Source organism: Clupea harengus, chromosome 23, assembly GCF_900700415.2.
Source record: "Clupea harengus chromosome 23, Ch_v2.0.2, whole genome shotgun sequence".
Classification (NCBI taxonomy): domain Eukaryota; kingdom Metazoa; phylum Chordata; class Actinopteri; order Clupeiformes; family Clupeidae; genus Clupea; species Clupea harengus.
Genome location: NC_045174.1, coordinates 20,349,586 through 20,377,085, shown reverse-complemented (window position 1 = coordinate 20,377,085; position 27,500 = coordinate 20,349,586). Strand labels below are relative to the sequence as shown.

The following is a 27,500-nucleotide window of genomic DNA, read 5'->3' as shown; positions in this document are numbered from 1 at the left end:
CTCAGACAGACAGCATACTAATACACTCATGCTGTACCTCAGACAGACAGCATACTAATACACTCCTGCTGTACCTCAGACAGACAGCATACTAATACACTCATGCTGTACCTCACAGACAGACAGCATACTAATACACTCCTGCTGTATCTCAGACAGACAGCATACTAATACACTCATGCTGTACCTCACAGACAGACAGCATACTAACACACTCATGCTGTACCTCACAGACAGACAGCATACTAATACACTCCTGCTGTACCTCAGACAGACAGCATACTAATACACTCATGCTGTACCTCACAGACAGACAACATACTAATACACTCCTGCTGTACCTCAGACAGACAGCATACTAATACACTCATGCTGTACCTCACAGACAGACAGCATACTAATACACTCATGCTGTACCTCACAGACAGACAGCATACTAATACACTCCTGCTGTACCTCAGACAGACAGCATACTAATACACTCATGCTGTACCTCACCGACAGGCAGCATACTAATACACTCATGCTGTACCTCAGACAGACAGCATACTAATACACTCATGCTGTACCTCACAGAGAGACAGCATACTAATACACTCATGCTGTACCTCAGACAGACAGCATACTAATACACTCATGCTGTACCTCAGACAGACAGCATACTAATACACTCCTGCTGTACCTCAGACAGACAGCATACTAATACACTCATGCTGTACCTCACAGACAGACAGCATACTAATACACTCATGCTGTACCTCAGACAGACAGACAGCATACTAATACACTCCTGCTGTACCTCACAGACAGACAGCATACTAATACACTCATGCTGTACCTCACAGACAGACAGCATACTAATACACTCATGCTGTACCTCACAGACAGACAGCATACTAATACACTCATGCTGTACCTCACAGACAGACAACATACTAATACACTCATGCTGTACCTCACAGACAGACAACATACTAATACACTCATGCTGTACCTCAGACAGACAACATACTAATACACTCATGCTGTACCTCACCGACAGACAGCGTGTCCCCCTGCACAACAGACAGCACACACAATACACAAAGGACCCCAAAGCACACACGCACACACACACACACACACACACACACACACACACTTACACATGCACACACACACACACACACACACACATGCACACATGCACACACTTACACATGCACACACACACACACATGCACACACGCACACGCACACTTACACATGCACACACTTACACATGCACACACGCACACACTTACACATGCACACACTTACACATGCACACACACACACACTTACACATGCACACACTTACACATGCACACACACACACACACTTACACATGCACACACGCACACGCACACGCACACACACACTTACACATGCACACACACACACACACACTTACACATGCACACACACACACACACTTACACATGCACACACACACACACACACTTACACATGCACACACACACACACACACACACTTACACATGCACACACACACACACACACACACACACACACACACACTTACACATGCACACACACACACACACACTTACACATGCACACACGCACACGCACACACACACACACACCGGAATACGGAAAAAGCAGAAACTAAACTAGCAGCCTTTTAAGCTGCACTGTATGAACAGAATCAGAATCAGAATAGTATTTTATTGCCAAGTAGGTTTACACCTACCTGGAATTTGTTCTGGTGTATAGGTGCTTACAGTGAACACACATACACCTACACACACACACACACACACACACACACACACACACACACACACACACACAGACACACACACAGACACACACACAGACACTACTGGAAAATGGAAAAAGCAGAAACTAAACTGACACCTTTAAACTTCAACTGACTCTCAGTGGGAAGAAATCAAACTTCCTTACACACACCCACACACACACCGCTGTGTGTTTCAGGTCCACTGACACTCAAACCTAACCGCACACCCTGACAAAGGCCTCCGAACCCCACAACACACCTGCCTCTAAGAGGCCTCCAAACCCCAACACACACCTGCCTCACAGAGGCCTCCAAACCCCACAACACACACACACACACACACACACACACACACACACACACACACACACACACACCTGCCTCACAGCAGCGCTGATGAGACCGGGGCATTAGGGAACCGGGCGGAGGCTAAAAATAACTCCTTCAGACTGATCATACCATTACAGCCACAACAGTCATGACACTTATGTTCTTGAGAATGAGCACACAGACACACACACACACACACACAGACACACACAATCAATCAATCAATCAATCAACACACCAATCACTCTCACACAAAGAGTACACATGCATGCATGCCAACAGAAAAAGACTGATTTTTATTGAGTACTGTATAAGTATTAAGTACTGAGCTATTTTGCCATAACTGATGGCCCAACAGGACACAATGCGCTGCCCACGCCTGCCCATGCCTGCCAACGCCTGCCCACGCCTGCCAACGCCTGGGTACGCCTGCCAACGCCTGCCCACACCTGCCAACGCCACGCCTGCCCACGCCACGCCTGCCCACGCCTGCCCACGCCTGCCCATGCCTGCCCATGCCTGCCAACGCCTGGGCACGCCTGCCCCCAAACTATCACTCAGGATTGGGATGAAATGAGTCTGTTCTGCAGCGTGTAGAACACTCCGTGGACAGACTGATGATACTGGTTCTGTTCTGCAGCGTGTAGAACACTCAGACTGATGATACTGGTTCTGTTCTGCAGCGTGTAGAACACTCAGACTGATGATACTGGTTCTGTTCTGCAGCGTTTAGAACACTGATGATACTGGTTCTGTTCTGCAGTGGGTAGAACACTCAGACTGATGATACTGGTTCTGTTCTGCAGCGTGTAGAACACTGATGATACTGGTTCTGTTCTGCAGCGTGTAGAACACTCAGACTGATGACTGACTGGTTATCATTTACATTTAGTCATTAAGCAGACGCTTTTGTCCAAAGCGACGTACAAGGGAGAGAACAGTCAAGCAACGTACAATAGAGACCTAGTGTAACAATAAATACTACTTTAGATAAGAAATAGAAAAAAATCAATAGAAAAAAAGAAGTGCAGGAATGTAACTGCTGTAAGTGCAAGTTAAGCACTAGTCGAAGTGCAAGTTAGGAAGGGAGGTGCTCTCTGAAGAGTTGGGTCTGCAGCGTGTAGAACACTCAGACTGATGATACTGGTTCTGTTCTGCAGCGTGTAGAACACTCAGACTGATGATACTGGTTCTGTTCTGCAGCGTGTAGAACACTCAGACTGATGATACTGGTTCTGTTCTGCAGCAGGTAGAACACTGATGATGCTGGTTCTGTTCTGCAGCGTGTAGAACACTGATGATGCTGGTTCTGTTCTGCAGCAGGTAGAACACTCAGACTGATGATACTGGTTCTGTTCTGCAGCGTGTAGAACACTGATGATACTGGTTAGAGCTCTCTTTAGAGGCAGAACAAAGAATGGCCTCATAACATCTGATTTTCTTTCTTTCTCCGACGTATTTCCGTTACAGTCAGCAGCATCCTGTTGAGGCTGCACAACGCGCGCACGCAAAACAGAGATGTTTTGCTTTTGTCATCTTTTCGACAAAGTGTACACTTCCCTCTGCCTACTCATTACCAAAACAAAATGCTCATTCTTTCTTCCTCTCATTCTCACACATACACACACACCATCTCTCTCTCTCTCTCTCATTCTCTGTCTCACAAAAAAAAAAACACAAACACACACACACACACACACACACACGCGTTCCATCATGGTCAATGCAAACCGTGTGACCCCCCTGGCATCACGTCAGACCCCACCCCACCCCCGTGTCTGGTCTTCCATGATCTTCACCTCCTCTGATTGGAACCTAATCAAAGGCTGCTGTCTAAACGCCCGAGGCTGCCAATCAATCCACACATGGGGCCAGTGACCGGAAAGCCAAACAGAGGATAGAAATGAGCTAAAGTGAGACAGAGGATAGAAATGAGCTAAAATGAGACAACTGTACTCCTCACAGGAGGGGGACAGGGTAACTCTATTACCGGGTGTGAGATGTTTTCGAAGTGGAACAGCACACACACACACACACACAAACACACACACACACACACACACACACACACACACACAAGCTCTCATCGATTCAGTCCATTCAGACACAAAACTCATGACAGAGTCAGAGGAGCGGCCGACAGGAAACAGACAGTCTTTGACCTTCGTGTTCTTTTTTCTCTAAAATAGTGTTGGGCTACTTTGAGCAACAACACCACCCCCCCCACACACACACACACACACACACACACACACCCCACCACCCCCACCCCACCAAGCCACAGACACATGGCAGTGTATTACAGCACACACACTTACCCTCACATACCCTCACACACACACTTTGCACAGTGTCATGCTCAGAACTCTTCATTTAACTGAAGCTTCTCAACCGGAAGAGGTGAGCATTACCAACACTCAAGCTACATCTGCTGCCACTAACACACACACACACACACACACATATATATATACACACACATATACACACAGACACACAGACACACACATCCTCCATACATGTCCTTCTTATTGCATTTTCCAATTCTGTGTTGCACAGCATAAAGGTTAAAGAGTCATGAGGCATGAGAAGTTAGCTGTCCTACAGTAGACAATGACACATAGCTACTCAGAATGGCACGCCATACGCTATCAAACCAAATACAACACATCCCTAAAACAGTAACAGGGGCCTCACAAAGTGTCAAATGTTTTTTTTGTAACTACTCACAAGGTTTAAAGTTATAAAAACACTCTGAATGTTTCAGCGGGAAACAGTCTATACAGACAATCTCCGTGGGGCAACTCACAACAAACTCAACATTACAGGAGTGTTAAGTCTTTAGAGCGTCCGTTTCCTTTCTGGTGAACGGCACCGACGAGTAGACCGGGAGAACTTACCGGAACCCTGGCGTGGGTCCGTATGGTCTGCCCCTGGCCCTTCTGATTGATTTGGGAGTAGAAATCCACCATGGTTCTGCTTTAATCCAGCAAGAACAGCCCGGAACACTAGCCGACTGTCAACATGACCCAGCACAACTCTGACAAACTGACCCTAAGTTGCAGGGCACCATGCTCCGTGAACACACAAGCACAAACACACACATACACACACACACACACACACATGCACGCACGCTTACTCACTCAATCATTCAGTCAGAGACACAGAGACATAGCCACAGAAGACACACCCAACGCGCAATCACCCACCCACACTGATGCACACACAGAAACACACACACACACACAAACACAAACACTTTGCTCTGTGTTTTGCTGTGCTGTTACTAATGATAGGCTGCCTGCATTCACACGAGCAGAGCTGCCTCCTCTGTCTGACCGAGCGAGGGAGGGGCCTGGGAGGGAGGGAGGGGGAGAGAGAGAGAGAGAGAGAGAGAAAGACAGAGTGATAAAGAGAAAGTAAGAGGTAGAGAGAGAGAAAAAGAAAGAAAGAGAGTGTGTGAGTGTGTGTGTGTGTGTGTGTGAGAGAGTTAGGTTAGAGAAGGGGGGATACAGCACACAAACATAGATAAAGGTAAATAAAATATAGAGGTGAGGAATTGGGGAAGGGAGGATAGGTTGTTTCACTGACTTCCTGCCAACTGCTAAGAGGAAGTGTTGCTATGGCAACAGACCTTTGAGAGAGTGCATGCCTTTTACTCGAGTGGTGAATTAGATCAATTGGCCAGAAGACCAAGGAAGAAGTAAGAGGACAGAGAGACAAAGAGTGAGAGAGAGAGAGAGAGAGAGAGAAAGCAGGAAAGACTGAGAGACTGAGAGGGAAAGAGAAAAAGAGAGAGAGAGAGAGAGAGAGAGAGAGAGAGAGAGAGAGAGAGAGAGAGAGAGAGCAGGAAAGACTGAGAGACTGAGAGGGAAAGAGAAAAAGAGAGAGAGAGAGAGAGAGAGAGAGAGAGAGAGAGAGAAAGCAGGAAAGACTGAGAGACTGAGAGGAAGAGGAAAAAGAGAGAGAGAGAGAGAGAGAGAGAGAGAAAGCAGGAAAGACTGAGAGACTGAGAGGGAAAGAGAAAAAGAGAGTGAGAGAGAGAGAGAGAGAAAGCAGGAAAGACTGAGAGACTGAGAGGGAAAGAGAAAAAGAGAGAGAGAGAGAGAGAAAGAGAGGTTTAACACTCCTTTATTAGAACATTGTCTCACATGATTACACCAGTAAAACACCATTTCCCACAAAGCCTACATCCCTACATACAATAGAATTTATACTTTATATCTCTGGGTCTAATGTATACACTATATCTCTGGGTCTAACAACTCATCTGCCCCTCATCACACAGCCCACAACACCCACACCCCTAACACAAAGAACTGAGAGAGAGAGAGAGAGGAAGAGAGAGAGAGAGAAAGAGACAGAGAGAGAGAGAGAGAGAGAGGGGGGAAGAGGGGGAGAGACAGAGAGGGAGAGAGGGAGTAAGGGAGAGAGAGAGAGAAAGAAACAGAGAGAGAGAGGGAGAGGGAGAGAAAGGGAGAGAGAGTGAGGGGGCTCCTAACACTTCTAATGACACGGGGAACTGTTCCTAAAGCATTTATAGGCGATGCTTTTATGAACGGCACACCATGCAAATGCTGTGTTTGAGTGTCCTGCTCTGGAGTTAACACTCTCACTCAGGGCCTGCCATCACCACACCTGCACAGGGGCCAATCAAGCCATTAGGCATCTGAGCAGAGTGGCACAGTGTACACACACACACACTCTCACGCACACGCACACACACACCATCCGCATATCACACCAACAACAGACAGGAAAATGAGATATCCTGTGTGTGTCTATGAACGCATGTGTTTGTGCATCTGTGTCTGAGTGTGTATGCATATGTTGTTTATGTGCGTCTGTGTCTCTGTCTATGTGTGTGTGTGTGTGTGTGTGTGTGTGTGTGTGTGTGTGTGTGTGTGTGTGTGTGTGTGTGTGTGTGTGTGTATGTGTATGTGTATGTGACCCTGCTCAACATCTGAAGTCAGTAGCCCATATCCTGAACAGCTGTAGCTCTCTTAAAGCTGCCAGACATGACAGACCTGCAGACCTGGAATCCGTGCGTGTGTGTGTGTGTGTGCGTGTGTGTGCGTGCGTGACTGTGCATGTGTGTGTATGTGAGAGCTCCACAGATCCCATCATGCACTGGGGATGAGCAGATCTATAAACATCCTTTTGTTCTGTTCTGAATGTGTCCTTGCCATGCAAAAACAAACAAACAAAAAGCCTCCCATTTATTTGCCTTTCCGACCACACTATGCTGCTCTGACACGATGTGACTCACTGCTGGGATCTGTTCGCGAGGAAGCAGTTTTCAGGGTTTGCCACGGTGAAGAACTTTGAATATCTCGGCGGTTTATCGGTGCGAAACATTTTTTATTTTCAGGCACAGTGGAGGGGCCGTGTCCGAGGCACAAAGTTCCTGGAACATTCCGGAGGTAGTTTGAGCAGGGTCTGCCCTATTCATAGCGGGGGGTTTTGTTAGTCAAATCCACACAGTCAGGGCCTAAGGCAACATGACCTTACAGGGGACACGGGTAACCCATGGCGACAGACGTCATTATTACATAATAATGCTGAATGTCTCTTGAATGGCTATGCCATCATGGAGCAAAACCAGTGTAAAATATCACTGTAAATGGTGAATTACTTACGTGATTACACACAAGAACTGGTGCTTTATTGTGGGGTACTGGCACGGTTGCCATAGAGACCCCACAGTAGTGCCAAAATGTCATGATAAAGCAGAACCTTCAGTGTGTCATTTACATATCAACTAAATATATAATATAACTTTATATAACTAATATATAACTTTATAAACTAAACTAACTTTATAAACTAATATAACTTTACATGTAGTTTATCACCGTTGCCTTATAGCTATACCTATAAAGAGTTATAACTAGGTTATGGCACGCCAATGACTTAAAGATGTCACCGCAAGAGAGTTCACTGATGTGCAATGAAGAAAAACAGTTCTTAGGTGGGAAGAGTGAGTTAATATGGGCAACGATGCAGCGAGCTGTGGTTCCTTTAAACTCCTCATGGGCTGCGCTTGTCCCATGTACCCCACCTGTTCACTAGTTTATAGCCACATGTACCCCACCTGTTCACTAGTTTATAGCCACATGTACCCCACCTGTTCACTAGTTTATAGCCACATGTACCCCACCTGTTCACTAGTTTATAGCCACATGTACCCCACCTGTTCACTAACACTAGTTTATAGCCACATGTACCCCACCTGTTCACTAGTTTATAGCCACCTGTTCACTAGCACTAGTTTATAACCCGGACACTGCACTTGTCTACAGCCACATGTAATGTGTGTGAGTGTGTGTGTGTGTGTGTGTGTTTGCGCATGTGTGTGTGTGTGTGTGTGTGTGTGTGTGTGTGTGTGTGTGTTTGTGTGGTATGAGTGTGTGTGTGTGTGTGTGTGTGTGTGTGTGTGTGTGTGTGTGTGTGTGTGGTATGAGTGTGTGTGACTCCACAGCCGACTAATCCAGCACCATCATCAGTCTACATCTGAGATGTGTACAAACACTTCCTCCAGACCTCCACACACACACACACACACACACACACACACACACACACACACACACACACACACTGACTCATAAATAAGACTCATTCAAACTCGCACACACACACACACACACACACACACACACACAGTTTTTCCCATCCCAGTCTCTTCTTATAGGCCCCTTTAAGAATACTGTGCTTCTCCGAACACATGAAGTCCTCTGTCTATTCAGTAACTGAGAGGGGGCGGTCGGGAGGCTGGAAGGCCAGACACCCAGATAGACACCCAGATAGACACCCAGAGAGACACCAGACAGAGATGCTTCTTCTGACCAGAGCGACTGTGCCACATCTAGAGCATAATGGAGATCAGATGCAGTCCGCTCTTTTCTATGCTATGCCCTACACAAAAAAACATGGCCAGCTTTGTGAGGGCTGAATCCATTCTCTTCATTGGAATGAAATTAAAGGCGTGCGTGTGTGTGTGTGTGTGTGCGTGTGTGTGTATGTGTGTGTATGTGTACGCATGTATGTGTGTGTGTGTGTGTGTGTGTGTGTGTGTGTGTGCGGGACTGTGCATGTGTGTGTGTGTCTGTACGCATGTATGTGTGTGTGTGCGTGCGTGTGTGCATGCGTGCGTTTCTCCCTCTAATGAATAAATAAGGAAATACTCTCATTACGGTGCGAGACTAGGGCACATGCAGCTGGCCATCGGGCTGATTGTTAAACCTCGTTAGCTGCCAGCCAATCACGCCTAGGATCACGCCATCACATACACACACACACACACACACACACTCTCTCTCACACACACAGAGGGGCCATTGAGTGGGGCCTGGCCTCTCCTGCTGTGTTACATCACTAAGTATGGCCCGGAATCTCAGATGACCTCACAGAATGCTGAGAGAGGAATCATTGGGAGTTCTGTCCCACTCGGAGCCACTGAGGGAACCCTGAGATGCCATGAGTGCACAGGAGATGGGACAGGAAAGGACAGATATGGACAGGAGAGAGGAGGGGACAGGGAAGGACAGGAGGGGACAGGGGATGACAGGAGGGGACAGGGGAGGACTTGAGTGCACAGGAGAGGACAGGAGGGGACGGGAGGGGACAGGGGAAAGGAGGGGAGATGAGTGCACGGGAGGGGACAGGGGAGAGGAGGGGACAGGAGAGGACAGGAGAGGACAGGAGAGGACAGGAGGGGAGATGAGTGCACAGGAGAGGACAGGAGAGGACAGGGGAGAGGAGAGGACAGGAGAGGACAGGAGAGGACAGGAGGGGAGATGAGTGCACAGGAGAGGACAGGGGAGAAGAGGGGACAGGAGAGGACAGGAGAGGACAGGAGAGGACAGGAGGGGAGATGAGTGCACGGGAGGGGACAGGGGAGAGGAGGGGACAGGAGAGGACAGGAGAGGACAGGAGGGGAGATGAGTGCACAGGAGAGGACAGGAGAGGACAGGGGAGAGGAGAGGACAGGAGAGGACAGGAGAGGACAGGAGGGGAGATGAGTGCACAGGAGAGGACAGGGGAGAGGAGAGGACAGGAGAGGACAGGAGAGGACAGGAGGGGAGATGAGTGCACAGGAGGGGACAGGGGAGAGGAGGGACAGGAAGAGGACAGGAGAGGACAGGAGAGGACAGGAGGGGAGATGAGTGCACAGGAGAGGACAGGAGAGGACAGGGGAGAGGAGAGGACAGGAGAGGACAGGAGAGGACAGGAGAGGACAGGAGGGGAGATTGGGAGGACATGAGACACACTGGAGAAGACAACAGCAGGATAGAGGAGGAGGACGGAAGAGACATTTTCATTGACAACATTTCAAAACTTTTCCAAGGACCTTTAATTATATTCCCATGACCTTTCACCCCACCTGGTCTCATTTGGCCTCATGAAAATGAAACCAACTTTTCCATTCTTTTCCAGGCCCTAAAGCTCTAAACATTCAGGACTTTTCCTAAACTTTCAAAACATTCCTACTCCGTGGGAACCCTGGAGAGGACATGAGGACAGGAGGGACACCTGGACTCAGAGCGGACAGAGACACAGAGGTACTCCCATGTTCACACAGTTGATTTCTACCACACAGCTGAGAGAAACTATCACTTCCTGGCCGAAACAGGAACAGAGAGAAGAAAGAGAGCGACAGAAACAGAGAGAGAGAGAGAGAGTGGGAGTGGGGGGGGGGGGGGCTTTGAGAGGAAAGTGGGTGTGTTTGACATTTACCATTCTCAACACTGACATTTGGAAACACACAAACAAACTATAACACCCTGTTATTTTTAACTAATGAATGACTCCAACGACCTTAAAGTGATCCCAAAACAGCCAACCCTGTGTATTCCACCTTATCGGTGTGGGCATAGACGCGCGGTGTGGGCATAGACGCGCGGTGTGGGCATAGACGCACAGTGTGGGCATTCCCTTCTCACCGAGCCGTTGGGCTATTCTGAGCGCCCACACTCACTCTGCCTTTCTCTGCACACTTCCTGCTTCAGCCCGCTGCGCGCTACCTGCTGGTGACGTCACAGCAGAGACCAGACCAGACCAGACCAGACCAGACCAGACCAGACCAGACCAGACCAGACCAGACCAGACCAAGCGAGACGAGAAGAAACTCAACAGAGAAGCCTGCCTTCAGCAGCCAAGCACCAGGACAACAGGCATCGGTCACGTTCAATACCACTAGGAGCCCCTGACACAGAGCAGACAGCCGCATCCCAACACCACTAACAGCATTACCCAGGGACTGGCTGAGCGCTCAGGGCCTCAGGAAACAGCATCAGGCTGGCTGAGGTTTCATACAAACAAAAACCAAAACATTGCACAGAGATGTTGACACAATGACGTCCAGTTCTTCAGGCTGCCTCTTTAAGTTAACAGAACAGAGTCTATTGTCCACTTAGCCGTCACGTCCACTAACCCTTAGCTCTCTGAGCGAGAGAACCCAAAGAGGGAGCTAGGCATAGACTCTACATACATACATACAGTACCAGTCAAAAGTTTGGACACACCTTTATTTTTTTTTAGAAGTGTTTTCTTTACTTTTATTATTTTCTACATTGTAGATTAATACTGAAGAAATGTAAACTACGAAAGAACACATATGGAATGATGTTCTAAACAAAAAAAGTGTTATCTACCAAACTTATGACTGGTACTGTATGTACTAGCTTGAGTATCCATGTCAGACACTGTGTTTTCCATGCATGTCAACACATTTACATTTAGCTCTTTGGCAGATGCTTTTAGCCAAAGCACACTTCATGTGAGGTACAATGGGAGACAACGGCCGTTGTTCACACATGCAATACGTCTCCTAGTGGAGAGACGTGGTGAGAGATCGTCTCGATACAATGCAGAACCCACAGCATCTGAAGCATTACAGAGGTGGCACCTGATCCTGGGTCAGATCTTGGTCCCGACCCCGTGCCATGTACGAGTCAGAGTATGGTCCACCCAGTGCATTCTGAACACTGCATTTGCAGTGCATTCTGAACACTGAACACTGAATACGCCCAGAGGCAAATTACAGACACATGAGAGAGAGAGAGAGAGAGAGAGAGAGAGAGAGTACTGGAGGGAGAATAAGCTGAGAGGCCGCTTCGCAGAAGAGGTGTCGATCTGTCGATCCTCCGACAGATAGAGAGCCGGTCTGCATCGCACTAACTCACAGGACACTGCCAGGAGATAGAGAGATAGAGAGGCGGTCTGCATCGCGCTAACTCACAGGACACTGACAGGAGAAGGGCCTTTGCAGATGCCGAGTGCCACAGGCATACGTGCGAATACTAATTAGATTCCTTTCTTACACTTGGAAAACAACAAACTTCTTCAAATTCCTCCAAATATTGTTACATGTCCTGTTATACGCAGCTATTCTTCCTGAAATGTAATTATTTTCCCTTTAATTACTCATCACTGTAGTTAATGTGTTTGAAAGTACCCATAAGACCAGTCGTATAGATATTCGTCTGTATTTCGAGTACTACACTACACTTTGCCGATCAACCTCAACACAAACCCCACAGTTCTAAAAGGGCATCCCAAGCAGCCAGAAACAGCCACAGGAAGGATGTAGCACGACTCACATCAACAATGAATAGACACACAGGGGGTATTCATAGAAACTTGTCAACCACACACACACACACACACACACACACACACACACACACACACACACACACACAGAGACACACACACACACACACACACACACGCACACACACACACACACACACACAAACACACACATGCAAAACCCATACCCACACACTTCTGCAAACGTGTGTACATTCACACTGGTGCACGTGTATGCATTGCACACATACACATCTATTCTGCATAGCCTAGAAAAGGTTAAGGACAGAACAGAACATCCCCTGTGTCTCTCTCTTTCTCACACACACACACACACACCTGTCAGATAACCTGACAGGGCGGTTTTTCCACATTTCCTGTGGTTCATACATTAACCAGTGCAGGTAGAGTGTGTCGTCACCGTAAACACCACCACCCACTCCTGGTCAGAGTGTCTGCATAACACACAACACACTGACTCTACTTCATGTGACCTCTCAACTCATTCACACAAGTGCTGACGCATATCTACTTCAAAAGACCTCAGTGATTTGCTCATTATTAGATACCACTTTGTGGCTCAAAAAATGGCGATGTTTTTGGCAGAATATTGTCTGTCACCCGCCTGTTAGATAGACAACGTTTTTATCAAATCCCACAGCACTTTTATCCAGTTAGACTGTCTGGCACATAAGAGGTTGCTACCAGTGGGAATTCATTAATATGATTTTATTCACTACTGAAAAATCTAGTTCCAATTCTTTGATCAGGGACCCTTGCTTGTATTGGCCATTGCTCTCCAGTTCCCTTTTCAGTTCGGATTCTGATCTGAATTCCAGTTCCAATTCTAATAAACCAGCACCAATTCCCATTTCAGTTCTGATTCTGATCTGAATTCCAGTTCCAATTCTAATAAACCAGCACCAATTCCCTTTTCAGTTCTGATTCTGATCTGAATTCCAGTTCCAATTCTAATAAACCAGCACCAATTCCCTTTTCAGTTCTGACTCTGATCTGAATTCCAGTGCCAGCGCCTCGGCCTGTCCAGCAGTCCTAGTGTGTGTGGAGCTCCTGCAGGATAAGATCTAAAGTGAGCTCACGGCGAGGGCCTCCTGTTGGCAGGGCCAGGTCTATTCAGCCCTCTGTGTGTGTGTGTGTGTGTGTGTGTATGTATGTGTGTGTGTGGGGGTGTGTATGTGTGTATGTGTGGGGGTGGGTGTGTGTGTATGTGTATGTGTGTGTGTGTGGGGGTGTATGTGTGTATGTGTGTATGTGTGGGGGTGGGTGTGTGTGTATGTGTTTGTGTGTGTATGTGTGTGTGTGTGTGAGTGTGTGGGGGTGGGTACGTGTGTGTATGTTTGTGTGTGTGTATATGTGTGTGTGTGTGTGTGTATGTGTGGGGATGGGTGCGTGTGTGTGTGTGTGTGTGTGGGTGCGTGTATGTGTGTGTGTGTGTGTGTGTGTGTGGTGTGTGTGTGTGTGGGGGCTGGGTGCATGTGTGTGTGTGTGTGGGTGCATGTGTGTGGGGGGGGGGGGGGGGGGGAGTGTGGGTGCGCGTGTGTGTGTGCGTGTGTGTGTGTGTGTGTGTGGGTGCATGTGTGTGGGGGGGGGGGGGGAAGTGTGGGTGCGCGTGTGGTGTGTGTGTGTGTGTGTGTGTGTGTGTGTATGTGTGTGTGTGGGGGTGGGTGCGCGTGTGTGGGGGGGGGGGAGTGTGGGTGCGTGTGTGTGTGTGTGTGTGTGTGTGTGTGGGGGGGGGCTGGGTGCATGTGTGTGTGTGTGTGGGTGCATGTGTGTGGGGGGGGGGGGGGGGGTGTGGGTGCGCGCGTGTGTGTGTGTGTGTGTGTGTGTGTGTGTGTGTGTGTGTGTGTGAATGTAATAAGCTCCTTGTGATTGTGGACTTGCAGGCTTTGCCCAGAGTAGCTTATCTTTCCCTTGTTTGTATGGAAAGGCATGCAAACACTCAGACTATGCTTTCAATCTCGCCTCTCACACTCTAATGGACTCATGAAGTACACGTCTGCGTCATAGAGCGCACTACAATGAAGTGTCATGCTTACTTGTTAGAATTTACTCAGTGCACTAATGCATGATTTAGTAGACTGTTCACAAGCCTGCTTCTAGCAATGACGAGTATTATAACTATAATAAAATACATCCATTCATTCTAAGTAAATACATCTGTAGTTCAGTGGAATCAGTTCCCCTCATGTGAAGATGCTGAACACTCGGCGACTGTTTCCACTTAACCCAACACAGTTGGTTCATTTTGCGTTCTCAATCCACAAAAAAAAAGACACACAGACCCTGAAAAAGTGATGACACACTAAAGGCCACTTCCTTAGCAGTGTACACTTAGCACCTAGCGGTGTCCGGCAATAACCCAAGAGAACAGAACAGTTTCTCCTGTTCCTGAGAACACACGGTTTCACCATTCAAATTAAGTCGGTGTCCAGAAGCACTCACTGTCGCCTGAAGAGCCAGAATTGACATCATATTTCTCCGGGTCTGACCCCGCCTACGGCGAGATTGTCCCTTACAACACCTGACAATTAGCCAAATAGTGTAGCTGCACTTAGCGCTTTGAAATGTAAAGCAATGCTAGGGTCACGCCCAAAGCAGCAGGCTTCAGCCAAACGTCTGGGACTCCGTTTCCCCTCACTGCTCTTTTAAACACTCTTTTTGTGTTTCCTATGTTTGTAAAAGTACTTAATATGTGTATTGTTTATTGTGTAAGTTTATTGTTTGCCCCAATGTACCATAGAAAATTCCAGGTATGTGTAAACCTACTGTACTTGGCAATAAAAACTTTTCTGATTCTGATTCTGATTCTGATTCTGATTCTGATAGGCTTGCTCACACCCTAACAAAAGCTCAGCAAATTGTGTCAGTTACAAACTTTACCAAAGGACATTTGAGAACCATAAAGGAACCATAAAGGAACCACCTTTATCACCGACAGAAACACTAGCACTTGTACTGTGATGTGTGAATGCCATTCCTGTTAGGCTGTCAAAATGAACATCTGACCAGTACACAAATATGGAACCTACAGTGAAGGATTAAGCGATATGATTATGTCATTATGGAGGATTTCAGCACTGCCTCTATGCTAAGAATGCCAGCTAAAGCTGACTGCATAGTCTTAGACAGGGGGCTTAAAGTTCAGAAATCACTTCAGGCTTCATGTCTTTTTTATTTAACTAACAGGTGAAGAATGTTCTTGTTATTATGTGTTTCAAGGTTCGCTCATTTGTGGACCCCATGTGCTAGTCACTCTGACATATAAGTAAACACATTTGCAGGTGAGTGTATATGCAAATGCAAGCACACACACACGCACACATACATACACATACAGAAAAATGCAAACACAACCGGCTGAGGATGTCTATTACCAAATTGCACAAATTGAGCTTTACCCTTTTTTTAATGAGCCTGCATTAAACAGAACTGCATAGGATTGTATTCACAGGTGGCCTACATATCCATTTCTGAATGTTGGGGCGCTCCATTGTGCCGAAAGAACTGAACGGCACGGAGGCGGTGGCATGGTTTAGAACCCCAATCTCCATGGCAACCAGAACTCCACTGGGCAAGGTTCCAACCCTCCCCCTGTGCCACCCTTTGGGGCGAGAATACATAAAACTTTTCTCTAGTCCTCTGAAACAGAGGGCTCTCTTCCAACCAAACCGCTTAGCTTAAATTTCAAGTTCAATTCAGAGACAACGCGAACATTTTCTACAAATATCAGCCTACCCATTCTCACTTGTCACGTAGACCGGGCAATGTCAGTTCTCCGTGTGGGCTATTTACAAAGAAATGTATACAAGTACAACCGTCAAAACTATTTTAGCATGATACAGATTTTACACACATATGCTAGTTTATCAGACTTTCAAATCAGGTTTTGTTTTTCTATGTACGACCAAAAAACGGCACTGCACTATGCGGAGTACTCAATGATTCAACGGCTACAAATGAACTGATCTTATAGTTAATTAAGTGCAAGTGTTACAAATGTAACCATTGGCCTGTTAAAGCAAAACATAGCCGGCTTGTGTATTATCGTATTGCTGTAAAGGGATTTACATCCCTTGCCATCCCTTGAATCGTGTCACAGTACCTGATTCAGCCAGGTGTTCCTCTTGCTTTGAAAATCACGAACACAGTTCCCAAAAAAGTATGTAACAGCATATGAAAAAAAAACACTGGTGACTATCAACTCGGGCCGAAAGTGTTGTTACATCCCTAACAGGTGTGCAGATTTTACAGGATGTTAAGCTCTTCCTACACGGACGTCACTCTCTCCTGGTCTTGCTACCAGGTAGCTGATAGGGAATCAGTCCGCAGGGAGCGGTTGTGTACAGTTTCGCACTCCCGTTAACTCCTTCCTTACCGTTTCGGTCGGTGACCCAATGCCTCAGCCGACACAACACACCTGTTTCTAACCAGTCCGTCTATGAATTTTTATGTTTGACTACCTCCACCTCATTTTTGAAGTTGCTGCTTTTGCAAACTGTCTAATACAAAGTCAAGTTCGGTGTTTTGCCCAAAGGTCGACAAAACGCGCACAAATAACACTAATGTTACAGGCTAAACACATGCACTGGGTTAATAAACGAGCCATATTATAAAATGAATACACACCGAATGCGGCAAGGACTTCGCGATGGACTTCAGGCCGGGAATAGAGGGAGCTAGGCGGATCAGCCGGCGGAGGGGTGTTTTTTGGGGGGGGCGGGGGGCATTCTCTGCGCCCGCTGAACTGGCAGGTCACACAAAAGGACCAACCCGGGGCATTAACATGCAGATCAGCAGGCATAAAACTTCACTGTTAGCAGTTGCAATGGCGCATGACCATAGGGCCTACGTAGACCGAAAAAAGAGCGAAATGCCTAAAAAATTAACTTTTAAAACTCTGGACTCTAATATATAAGGTGGGTTGGCGTACTCGGGTCGCATTATGACCGTCATATGCCATAAAAGAGTGTTAGTATAGGCTTACATAGGCTTGATGCAATAAGGGTCTGCCCCCCTCCCGTCAGTGTCCATGTTAATTCTAGACATTCCAAAAGAAGCACAAGGTCTCCAAAGAGCGTCACGTGTCAATCATGCACACAAGCAGCACTAGAACACTTTCCTCCTGGGCATCTACACGGTCACTCACAATCTTGCACATTGCACCATAGGGTCAGACTCCCCACACACACACACACACACACACACATTGCACCATAGGGTCAGACCCATTGTTGTATCCATTACTACCCCACTCCTTTTGAACATGTTCTCCCTATGTGTATGTGATTGGTGTATGCGTGTCGGTGAGTTGTGTAAATTGTATGAGCTACTGGATGTCCTAAAATTTCCCTCGGGATTAATAAAGTATCCATCCATCTATCTATCTATCTATCATTACAACACATCCCAAACCGTCATGGTGATCAATAGGAATATCGAAGAATTCCAGCGGCCTGTTCTGCAGTTCTGCACAGGCTGAACTTTCTTTGCTGATTGATGTGCAATCCAGCAGCAACAGGTTTGCCAGAGTGCTCATGGCTCACCGAACATTAACGTATCAAAGCTTTCAGTTTTGCTCGTGTCGTTACATGTTGTCATTGTCGTTTGCTGACAGAATTCCATTCAATGAAAAGACCAATTAAATGTTCTATGATTACTGCCCGAACACATGCCTATTTTGGATTTAGGCCAATCCTCTAGAATAGTGAGACATAAGGCACAAGGAGTTACTCAAAATGATCATGCACAAAAAGTATTGAGCATTCAATTGTTGATACCAACCACAAGTTCACATTTCGTATATTGTAACTCTCTGGTTGAAAACAAATTAACTTTTCCCTAAGGTTTTACTGCCACCTAGTGTTCATATATAGTATTGCACACTGCTCAGTATTTTCCGTCGTAGCAAGTTTGTCGCCTTGAAGGGTTTGGCCCTCAAAACTAAATTCGAACTGAAGCTCTTAGTGCTTTATTAGTGCACGAAATGTTCTCATCTCACGCATGATTTAATATATATGTTTGTGTGTGTGTTGAGAAGTTAAAGCCTTAAGTTAACACCACCTTACTGACTCTGACCAAAGTGAGGCTACAGAAACCATGGTCTTTTTAAAGGAATCAAATAAATAATCGCACCTGCGAGTCTGCGTCTTGGGGTTTCGTTTCAGTGAATATACACCTGAGTAACCCAGGTGTATGTTCACCTCTTCATGAGATATTCCATCACCTCCTTACCTGGTCGGCTGCAGGTGGTGGCACGCTCTCCACGGGTGACTCTGGGCTGGTGTCCTTCTGAATGGCTGCAGGCGTTGTCTCAGTGACCGGGGTCTCTAGGCTTGTGTCCTTCTCAGTGACGGCAGGCGTCGTGTCAGTCACAGTGGTCTCTGCGCGAGGCTCAGCAGGGGCTGGCTTTACCTCCCGAAGGCCCAGCTCCGACTCAGCGCTCCCGATGTTGTCGTAAATCCTGTCCTCCGCGAGGTCCAAGGTAGGCCCACTCCCTGCGTCTTGTGGTGAAGTGTCAGTCTTTGTCTCCGGTAGGCCTGGGCTTGACTCTATGTGATCCTCCCACACAGGAACTCCAAGGTCCTGAGAGGGATGTGGTCCAGCTGGATGAGGTTCGGAGATGTCGCTGTCCTCATCCTCCGCTGCTGCGGATCCAGAGGTAGGGCCCCCACTGTGGCCCCCCTCATCCCTGCCCTGCCGCTGCCAGGAGTCTAAACAGTCATGTCCGGGCTCTGAGGAGGACTGAGGCACGCCAGGCGCCCATTCTGTGGTCTGGTAAACACTCTCTGACTCCCTCAGTGGAGGTGCTAACTCCACTTCAGTCTTTTCCTCTGTTGGGGTTAACCAGCAGGGCGTGACCTCTCCTTCAGGTTGGCGTAGAACCGACGGTGCCGTCTCATCTTTGAGCACATCTGCAGCGCCATCTCGCTCAGAGGCATTTGAAGAGGTATTTAGGGAGACCTGGTCGGTGTTTGGGTCCAGTATCCTGACGTACCGGGCTGGGATGTAGAAGGGTTTGGTGTCGAGGTTCTCACGCACGTGCCACCAGTGGTCATTGGTTCGGTTGACTAGGATGTAGCGGTCGTTCTGCTGGATGGTGACGAGCCTGCCGTCCTTGGCCTCGTACTCGTACGGGAACAGCACCAGGACGAGCTCGGCGGAGGACATCGTCCCCCTCGTGTCCGCGTGCCTCGTGCCCTTCTCACACTTAACACTCAGGACAAGCAGGGGTCAAAGGTCACACGCGATCAGGAAAGCAGCTGGTCATCTGGAACGCAAAGAGCACAACAAAACAATAAACAAATGAACAAACAAAGAAAATCCATAGTCTAGTTTCAGAGAGGCAGAAAATGAAGCGTGAAACTCCTCCCATAGGAGGCGAGTCATCATAGCTTTGACTCTTAGTGCCATTTTTATGTGTTTTTCTAGATCTTTCTTGATGGAGATAATTTCCAAGCACTGTTAATTACTTAAGAATATATTAATCAAGTGCCTTGTATTAATATATTCCTTGTATGAATCATGTGCTTATGAAAGCAGGAACATGGCTTTTCTGTGTTTCTGTGTGTGTGTGTGTGTGTGTGTGTGTAACTTAGATTATTAGGTGCCACTTAGTCTGCATATGTACAAGAGCATGTTTAGACCAGAGGTGATAAGAACTCGAACTGTGCTTCTTCCGACCTTGTGCAAAACTTCCATCCTTGCCTCGGACGTCAGAAATCCACCACGTGGTTTTCCCTGCTGAACGCTAAACTTCTGTCTATATAAACCTTGTGCAATATGTTTAATATTGCTTCACTTTCAGCCTTGTGCTATGTGCAGCTCCGGAGTCCTGAGGTAACTAGGGTGAATTTCCACCTATCATTTCTACAACAGCAACCTAGTTGCCCGGGGAGCTAACTCCGGCTGGGTGGATCTGTATCAGCACAGGCTGGGGCTTGAGTGTGTCAGCGCTCCCGTCTTAAAAACACACAGTCCCTCCTAAGGTGGTTGGCACGTCAGCAGGAATGTGGCAGAGCCAGATAGCACACTCATGTTGGCCCGTATGATCACAGAGAGATGAGGTGTGTGCGGTGCAGTGTGGCGGGCTGGGCATCAACCTTCTCTTCCATACATGCTGTACCATTCTCCGAGAGAGAGAGAGAAAGAAGAAAGAAACAAAGTGTGTGTGAGAGAAAGAGAGAGAGAGAGAGTAGCACATTCAAGCACATTTCCTAACTACTTTTGGGGCAGTGTGTATGGATTAACTGAGTGAGTGAGTGAGTGAGTGAGGGAGAGGGAGAGAGTGATTATCACACCTCTGATCATATTTACACCCTACACACACTTATTGAGAGACATGTGACCCAAAACTTTAAACAAGCTTTTCATTCCGTTTGGCACACAGGTTTATTTGACAAAGTTATAGAACGTGGTGTAGGCGGTAAAACCTATGACCTGATCAAGTCAGTGTCAAGTAAGTGCACAATAAAAAAATCACAATTCCTCTTCCAGGGCGTGGGGTGAGACAAGGCTGCTGCTTAAACCCTGCCCTTTTTAACATTTATATAAACAAAATGGCAAGAATCATAGAAAAATCAACACCACCTGGCCTTAACTTACACAACTCAGAAACCCTACCCTACCCTACTCTACACTGAAGACCTGGTTCTCCAGTCACCCACTGAACAGGGATTGCAGCAAAACCTGGACCTGCTAGAGCAGTACTGCTAGACCTGGGCCCTGGCAGTAAACCTAAACAAAACTAAAATAATATTTGAAAAAAAGATCCAGATCTCAGGGTGCAGTTTTACAATAGGAACACTCTCAAATAAACGCACAAATAACTACAGATATTCAGGTTTAAACATAAACTCAAACGGAAAGTTCAATCTTGCAGCGAAGAGAGATAGAGCACGCAGGGCTTTCTGTGCCATACAACAACAAAGTTCCAATCCGAATCTGGATGAAAATGTTCAAATCAGTAATCAAGCTTTTTGATTGATTGATCAAGCCTAAAATCATTACAATCCACCCATTCCACTTCTCCCTTGCCCTTCTGATGCATCTTGTGTATACCTTGCACACCCCCCAACCCAAATGCTTCGTCATTCCAATTAAGCTTCTTTTTGTGGATACATGAGCACTGGCAAACAAACAAACACACACACACACACACACATGCGCGCGCACACACGTATGTGTGTGTGGCAGACAAACACACACACGCACTTTTTCAGTACAAATGTTATGACAGGAAACTGCTGCATGCTGTTGCATGAGCACCGTAGCAACTTCACAGACGAACAGAAACACTCAAAACAGACACAGACAGACAGAGAGAGAGAGAGAGAGAGAGAGAGAGAGAGAGAGAGAGAGAGAGAGAGACCCACAGAACAGGAAAACCTACATTACACACAAATACTGCACTGCAATCTCAGTTTGCCATATAAGGTCCTGATGTACAATTCACAACTTCAAATCAGATTGCCAGCTGTTAAACGTAACACTCTATTAACATCCATAGCCACGTTTGCTCAAAGGCTTAGAATGTGACAGCTGAAAGAGAACAGTTTGAATAACTAGTGAATGAGTAAAATACTGAGTCGACCCCAAAATAGAGAAATTCTGTAATGTATGGCCTCATCCCATACCATACTTCCACAAAATCATGAAAATGACTTCCACACTTAAGTGTCCTCATACTAGCAATAGCCATGAATGTCACAACACAACCACCGGAGGAGGCTACTCAGACAGGAACACCAGCCATTGTGGCGCAAGTGTGTTTTGTCTGTGTGAGACAGTGCCCTTCTGAGGGGAAAGAAGTGGCACATCACTGATCCACAGTCAGGCACAGGTGTATCAGTGACAGGTAGCGTCACCCCACCTACAGCCTCCCGAACACTGAGGGACGGCTTCGTGGAAAGGGAAAGCAGTTCGGATAAAACATGGAAAACTATTTCTGTCTTTTTGTCATAAGCATCAAAGCCGTCTCGAGATGCGGTCTCAAGACGAAGCTGAAACACGCGTAAATACGGGCAATAACTCTCCTAAACCAAACTAGGCTAGTCCACAGCTAGCTTAATAAGACAGTCATGTAATTAAAGGTCTAAAGCCATGAGACAAACCACACAATGGGAATAATCTAATGATTTTCGCTGTTGGGAATATCCTGGTTGAATTGTGGATTATGATCTCTGTACCTGCCCGACATCATAAAACATTTTATTAATTAACTCCGGCGACTTTCTCTTCTTGTATGTCCGAGATCCAGAACAGGTTTGACTGTACTGTACCTTATCCGTGCACACAAAGGTGCACACAAGGACGGATCTTCTCCTTATCCTTCCTCTGAGTGACACACAGATTCTGCTCGGAAGTTTTCATCTCACTCTTCTCTCTTTCTTATGTCGCTCTTCTCAATTGTCTTTCATTCCTCTCCGTCTGAGTGTGAAGAATCAATTCAGCATTCAGAAGTTTGATCGGAGACGCCTTATGCAGCGTGTGGGTGGGTGTGTGTGTGTGCGAGTTTACGGTTGTGTGTCTAATTGCAGTGTTTGTCGAGTTTGAACCTGCCTCTTGTTTCCTGTTCAGCTGGCAGAGGGAAGCCTGTCGAAGAGAGAGTAGAGAGACTGAAGCACGGAGAAGAGAGGAGGGCGGAGGGCAGGAGGGAGGGGCAGTAAAAAAAGTAAAAAAGAAAGACAATACAGAGGTCCTGGGGCAGGTGAGGCAGAGAGGGTAGGGCAAATAGGCTGTGATATTTGATATATTGTGGAATGTTTGTCATGTCATGTTTTTGTTGCGATACTGTGTGTATTCTTTTTATCTTAATGTTATGTCAAAGTAGCCCTCTTTAATTCAAATCTGGAAATGTACGTGTGTGTGTGTGTGTGTGTGAGAGAGAGAGAGGGGGGGGCAGAGAGAGAGATTTAGAGAACGAGTGACTTGATGGAACATTTAAATACATTTCCTTGTTGTTTTTACAGTGAACCACCAACTTATGTACTTACGTGTTATGTGTGAATTTATTGGGCAATAACAGTTATACTGCCCGGATTATGAGTCACCTTGGCAACCAGGACGGACACTTTAGACATCCAATCAATTGAGCCTGCAGAGGACCAGTGGAATGATACTGCAACCAGGGCACCCATCCTGTCCCGGTTTGATCTTCAGTTATTCTTACCCCCCCTCCCCTCCTTTGGGCCCCATATTTGGCTCCCTCAGAGTTGTCCTACAAGTTAAGGCTCACATTTCTTGCTTGTAGTCCGCTGGTCACCATGGGCACCCAGGATGACTGGTTCCCCTTCTGAGGAGGGATGCTGTGGCGGTTCATGGAAAAAGTTGGACTGGCAAGACTATTTCTCTCCGTCGTACATTGTTACTAATGTGGAAGACGTGATATTTATAAGCGCTAAGAATACAGGACAAACAGTAGCCTATATACGTGTCATTATGACTAATAGAGGAACATGGTCATTCATTTGGTTTATTTTTGCAGAAGGCGCAGAACCTTGTTTCACTGTGAAAATGATTCAGCAGTCAAAACTGTCCTGACATGAGTTCCTCATGAAGGGTGGTCATCAGGAATACGCCCTGGATGTGGCCAAGCCAAACAGCACCCATATGCTTAGTTAGCCCTGGGTGTGGCCAAGCCACAAAGCAAAAAGACGTCTATCTTTTTGATTGAGTTGTCAGTACCAGTGGTGACGTCAAAGTCACACATCCGCAGTTTAAAAATATTTTGAATGAAATGACTGCTCATACCTTATCCATTTCATTTTCATATATTTCTTTTTAGCCTTGCTGTATTTAGCAGAATAGTGCATGCCAAACCGTCAGTGCCTTTGGTGGCGTTTGCAGAGTCAACATCTCGTATTTCAAAGGCAGGCCAGGTACGTTACAAACACACAGCATTAAATGTCACTGATAAAAGCGTATGACCAGCACTAGGCAAACTTTCAGTAGAGCCTTAGACAGATGCTATCTCTCTGCTCTGCTGCATCTGCATGCTGAGGTCGGTTACCGTGGGTTACCACACTTCTGCAACACAGATGTTTGCACACAGAACCTCTGCAGTGAGGCCTTTTGAATGCTGGTCATATGCACTACTATTCAAAATAAATTCAACTTACTGGACTCAAGACCTGCACTATTACAGACTGATGCAGGTCTACTCTACTGGCCCGTAAGGGCCTTTAATCATATATATGGGAGTGTTTATCTCCTGTCCTGTAACCTTAACAATCTTATGTTCGTGTCTCATCCAAATCAAGCTGTAATGTCCATCAGCTCAACTGCTATCAACTAAGCGCATTCCTCATGTTCCATTTAAAGACTTCAGGTCATCTTTTGGTGATATAGTTTTTAAGTTTCTAAACAACATGATAGACTGACATCTTTTGAGCAAGTGACATTGTCTCCACGTTAAAGGCACGTAGCAGTGTATGCGTTTAGGTAGAATTTTCACCCCCAGACAATGTATCGGTAACACCAAAACATACAGCCAGGACTACATGTGGTAGTGTATAGGCAGTTTAATCATCATCATCATTATCATCATCATATCATAATCATAATCAATGTGATCGCACCCTTTTTGCAACTAGTTAAGCAAAGTATGCCGTCACCATGTTAGCCTGCCCGAGTGCCTCGTCCTTAAGAATCCCAAATCAGACACTAGTGGTGTGGGAGCTCAAGCTTCTACTCCACACCATAGACATATATAGATCATTTATATGATATATAGATCATATATGTCTATGTTCCACACACCACTAGATGACCTCTGACCCAGGTCTAACCCCCGGAGGAGGGCAGGAGTTAGCTTCAAACAGAGTAGCCTGCTGACCACTCTGTGTGAACGAGAAAGAGATCTGACACTCGGGCCTGAGTTTCAGAGTCGCAGGTTTGTGGGCAGTCAGGTCCCACTGGAACGTAGAGAGATTTGGCAGGAATCTGCCTTGAAGAGTATGCTATAATCAACTGGTCTGACAGCTGTAGTCATCGATGTACTGGGAACAAAGATCAGTTAGCTAATGTTCACGCTCATTGAATAGATTAATAAAAAAAAACAATTAAAAAAATGTTTGTACTGTGATCAGTCAAAGCTAAACAAGAGTGCCTCAGACCAGGTCTCCCTCTCTCTAAAGATCTAGATGAGATATTAGAGAAAAGTAGCCTGTAGCGCCATCTGCTGGGCCACAGTAAGTGGTGCTACATCAGGCAGTCAAAAACGAATTCAGGGGCAAGCCAGCAGAAAACCAATTGAACACATACAGAATTCATACATACATATACAGATTCACACATGCGTACAGCCACACACACAGACTCAGACATGTGTACACACAACAAACTATGACAAAGCACAATCATTGCAATTCCAGATTATTAAAAAATATCTACAAGCATTTGAACACCACTCTGTGCTACACCTAGAGGACATCTGAAAGGTCACGAGGGCTTCAGCTTGTTGCCTAAAAGTCCTTCTGCTGGAGTGTGTGTGTGTATATCTGTGAGTTTGTGTGTGTGTGTGAGTTTGTGTGTGTGTCTGAGTGTGTGTCTGTGTGTGTGTGTGTGTGTGTGTGTTCTGTTCAGGTCTCCTCTAAAATGGCACAGAAAGCTTCTCATTAAAGTGCTAAAACATGGCACTGAAAACTGGAGTTTAATAAAAATAAGAAAAAAAATCCTCTGGTCTTCCTTTTTGGTCTTCAGTCTGTTTAGAACCCTCTGGAACCCTCTAGAACCGTCTCCCTCAACAGAGAGCAAGTTCTGCTTATACTGTCCATCTGTGAGGGTCCATTCTCATCACCGGTTCCCAGCGTGAGGCTGACAGACATGCCGAGTGAGAGATCTCAAGCATGTGACTGAGACTCCAGTCGACGGGGGAAAAGGTTTTTCTTTTTGCTCCGCAAAGTTACACAAATGAGTATGATGAACTGTGAAAATTCTCCTGTATCGCCAAGAACACAAAAATCAACCAAGAAAACAATTAAACAGTCATATGCTTACTGTTGACAAACCCAGAGTAGCAACCAGCAATAAATATTAAAGTCTGAGTTGTGTGTGTGTGTGTGTATACACCCACACATCTTTTTTGTTCATGGTGGATATTTTTGGCACCCCATGCAGATTTCTGTAAAAAATCTAGTCTAGGTGAACATTCTTGGTGACGGATCTACAACTTAGAAAGGCACAGAAAAGAGTTAATGTATCGCCATGGTTAAAGGAAAATGTTAGGATTTTTCAACCTGAGTACAAATTTTTACTTGGGAGAAAAACGATCGAAATTGGTAATATGGTGTTAGAACGCTTAAACTAGCAACCACAAAACGGCTATACCTTGGAATCCTTTGCACGTCAAAGTAAACCGCTTGTTTTCGCCACTGACAGGATTGTAAACGTTATTACAAGGGTCATGGCACATGGGACGGATCCCTACAGCGATACATTAACTGTAAAGAATCTGTGGAAAATGACTGTTTCTACAGTCAAGTGTTTTACTTTTCTCTTCTTCCCATCTCCGATGTGGCACCCCGTTAAGTGCCTGTAGTCGACTGGCCTGTGGGCACCCAAAGGAGACAGGATCCCTCTGATAATCGAAAACAGTCATTTAATATAACAGTTTTACAGTTATTGAGGTAAACAGAATCAGGTGTATCTCTTAGAGACCCTGTCCATGTTGCCAGACCCTTATTAGAACATTTACACACCTGTCAGTGGCTAAAACAAGTGGTTTACTTTGACGTGCATACTTGTCCCATAGGATTTCATTGAATA

The 27,500-nt window shown here is 46.3% G+C and overlaps 2 protein-coding genes across 2 annotated transcripts in view; both read right to left on the bottom strand.

Moving 5' to 3' along the window:
* Positions 1 to 23,372, bottom strand: part of LOC105909508 (rho GTPase-activating protein 27-like) — a 40,317-nt gene extending 16,945 nt beyond the window's left edge. Inside the window, exons 1-2 of the mRNA XM_031560691.2 lie at positions 23,015 to 23,372; positions 18,969 to 20,004 (exon numbers count right to left, since the gene is read on the bottom strand). Coding sequence (XP_031416551.1) covers positions 18,969 to 19,904 — 936 coding nt within the window. The 5' untranslated portion in view covers positions 19,905 to 20,004; positions 23,015 to 23,372. The remainder of the gene's footprint in view (positions 1 to 18,968; positions 20,005 to 23,014) is intronic.
* Positions 23,373 to 27,235: 3,863 nt separating this feature from the next.
* The window catches only part of LOC105909509 (pleckstrin homology domain containing, family M (with RUN domain) member 1), a 20,262-nt gene continuing 19,997 nt past the window's right edge, over positions 27,236 to 27,500 (bottom strand). Inside the window, exon 13 of the mRNA XM_031561700.2 lies at positions 27,236 to 27,500. This exon is cut by the window's right edge and continues 1,262 nt beyond it. The gene's annotated coding sequence lies outside the window, so the exon portion shown is untranslated.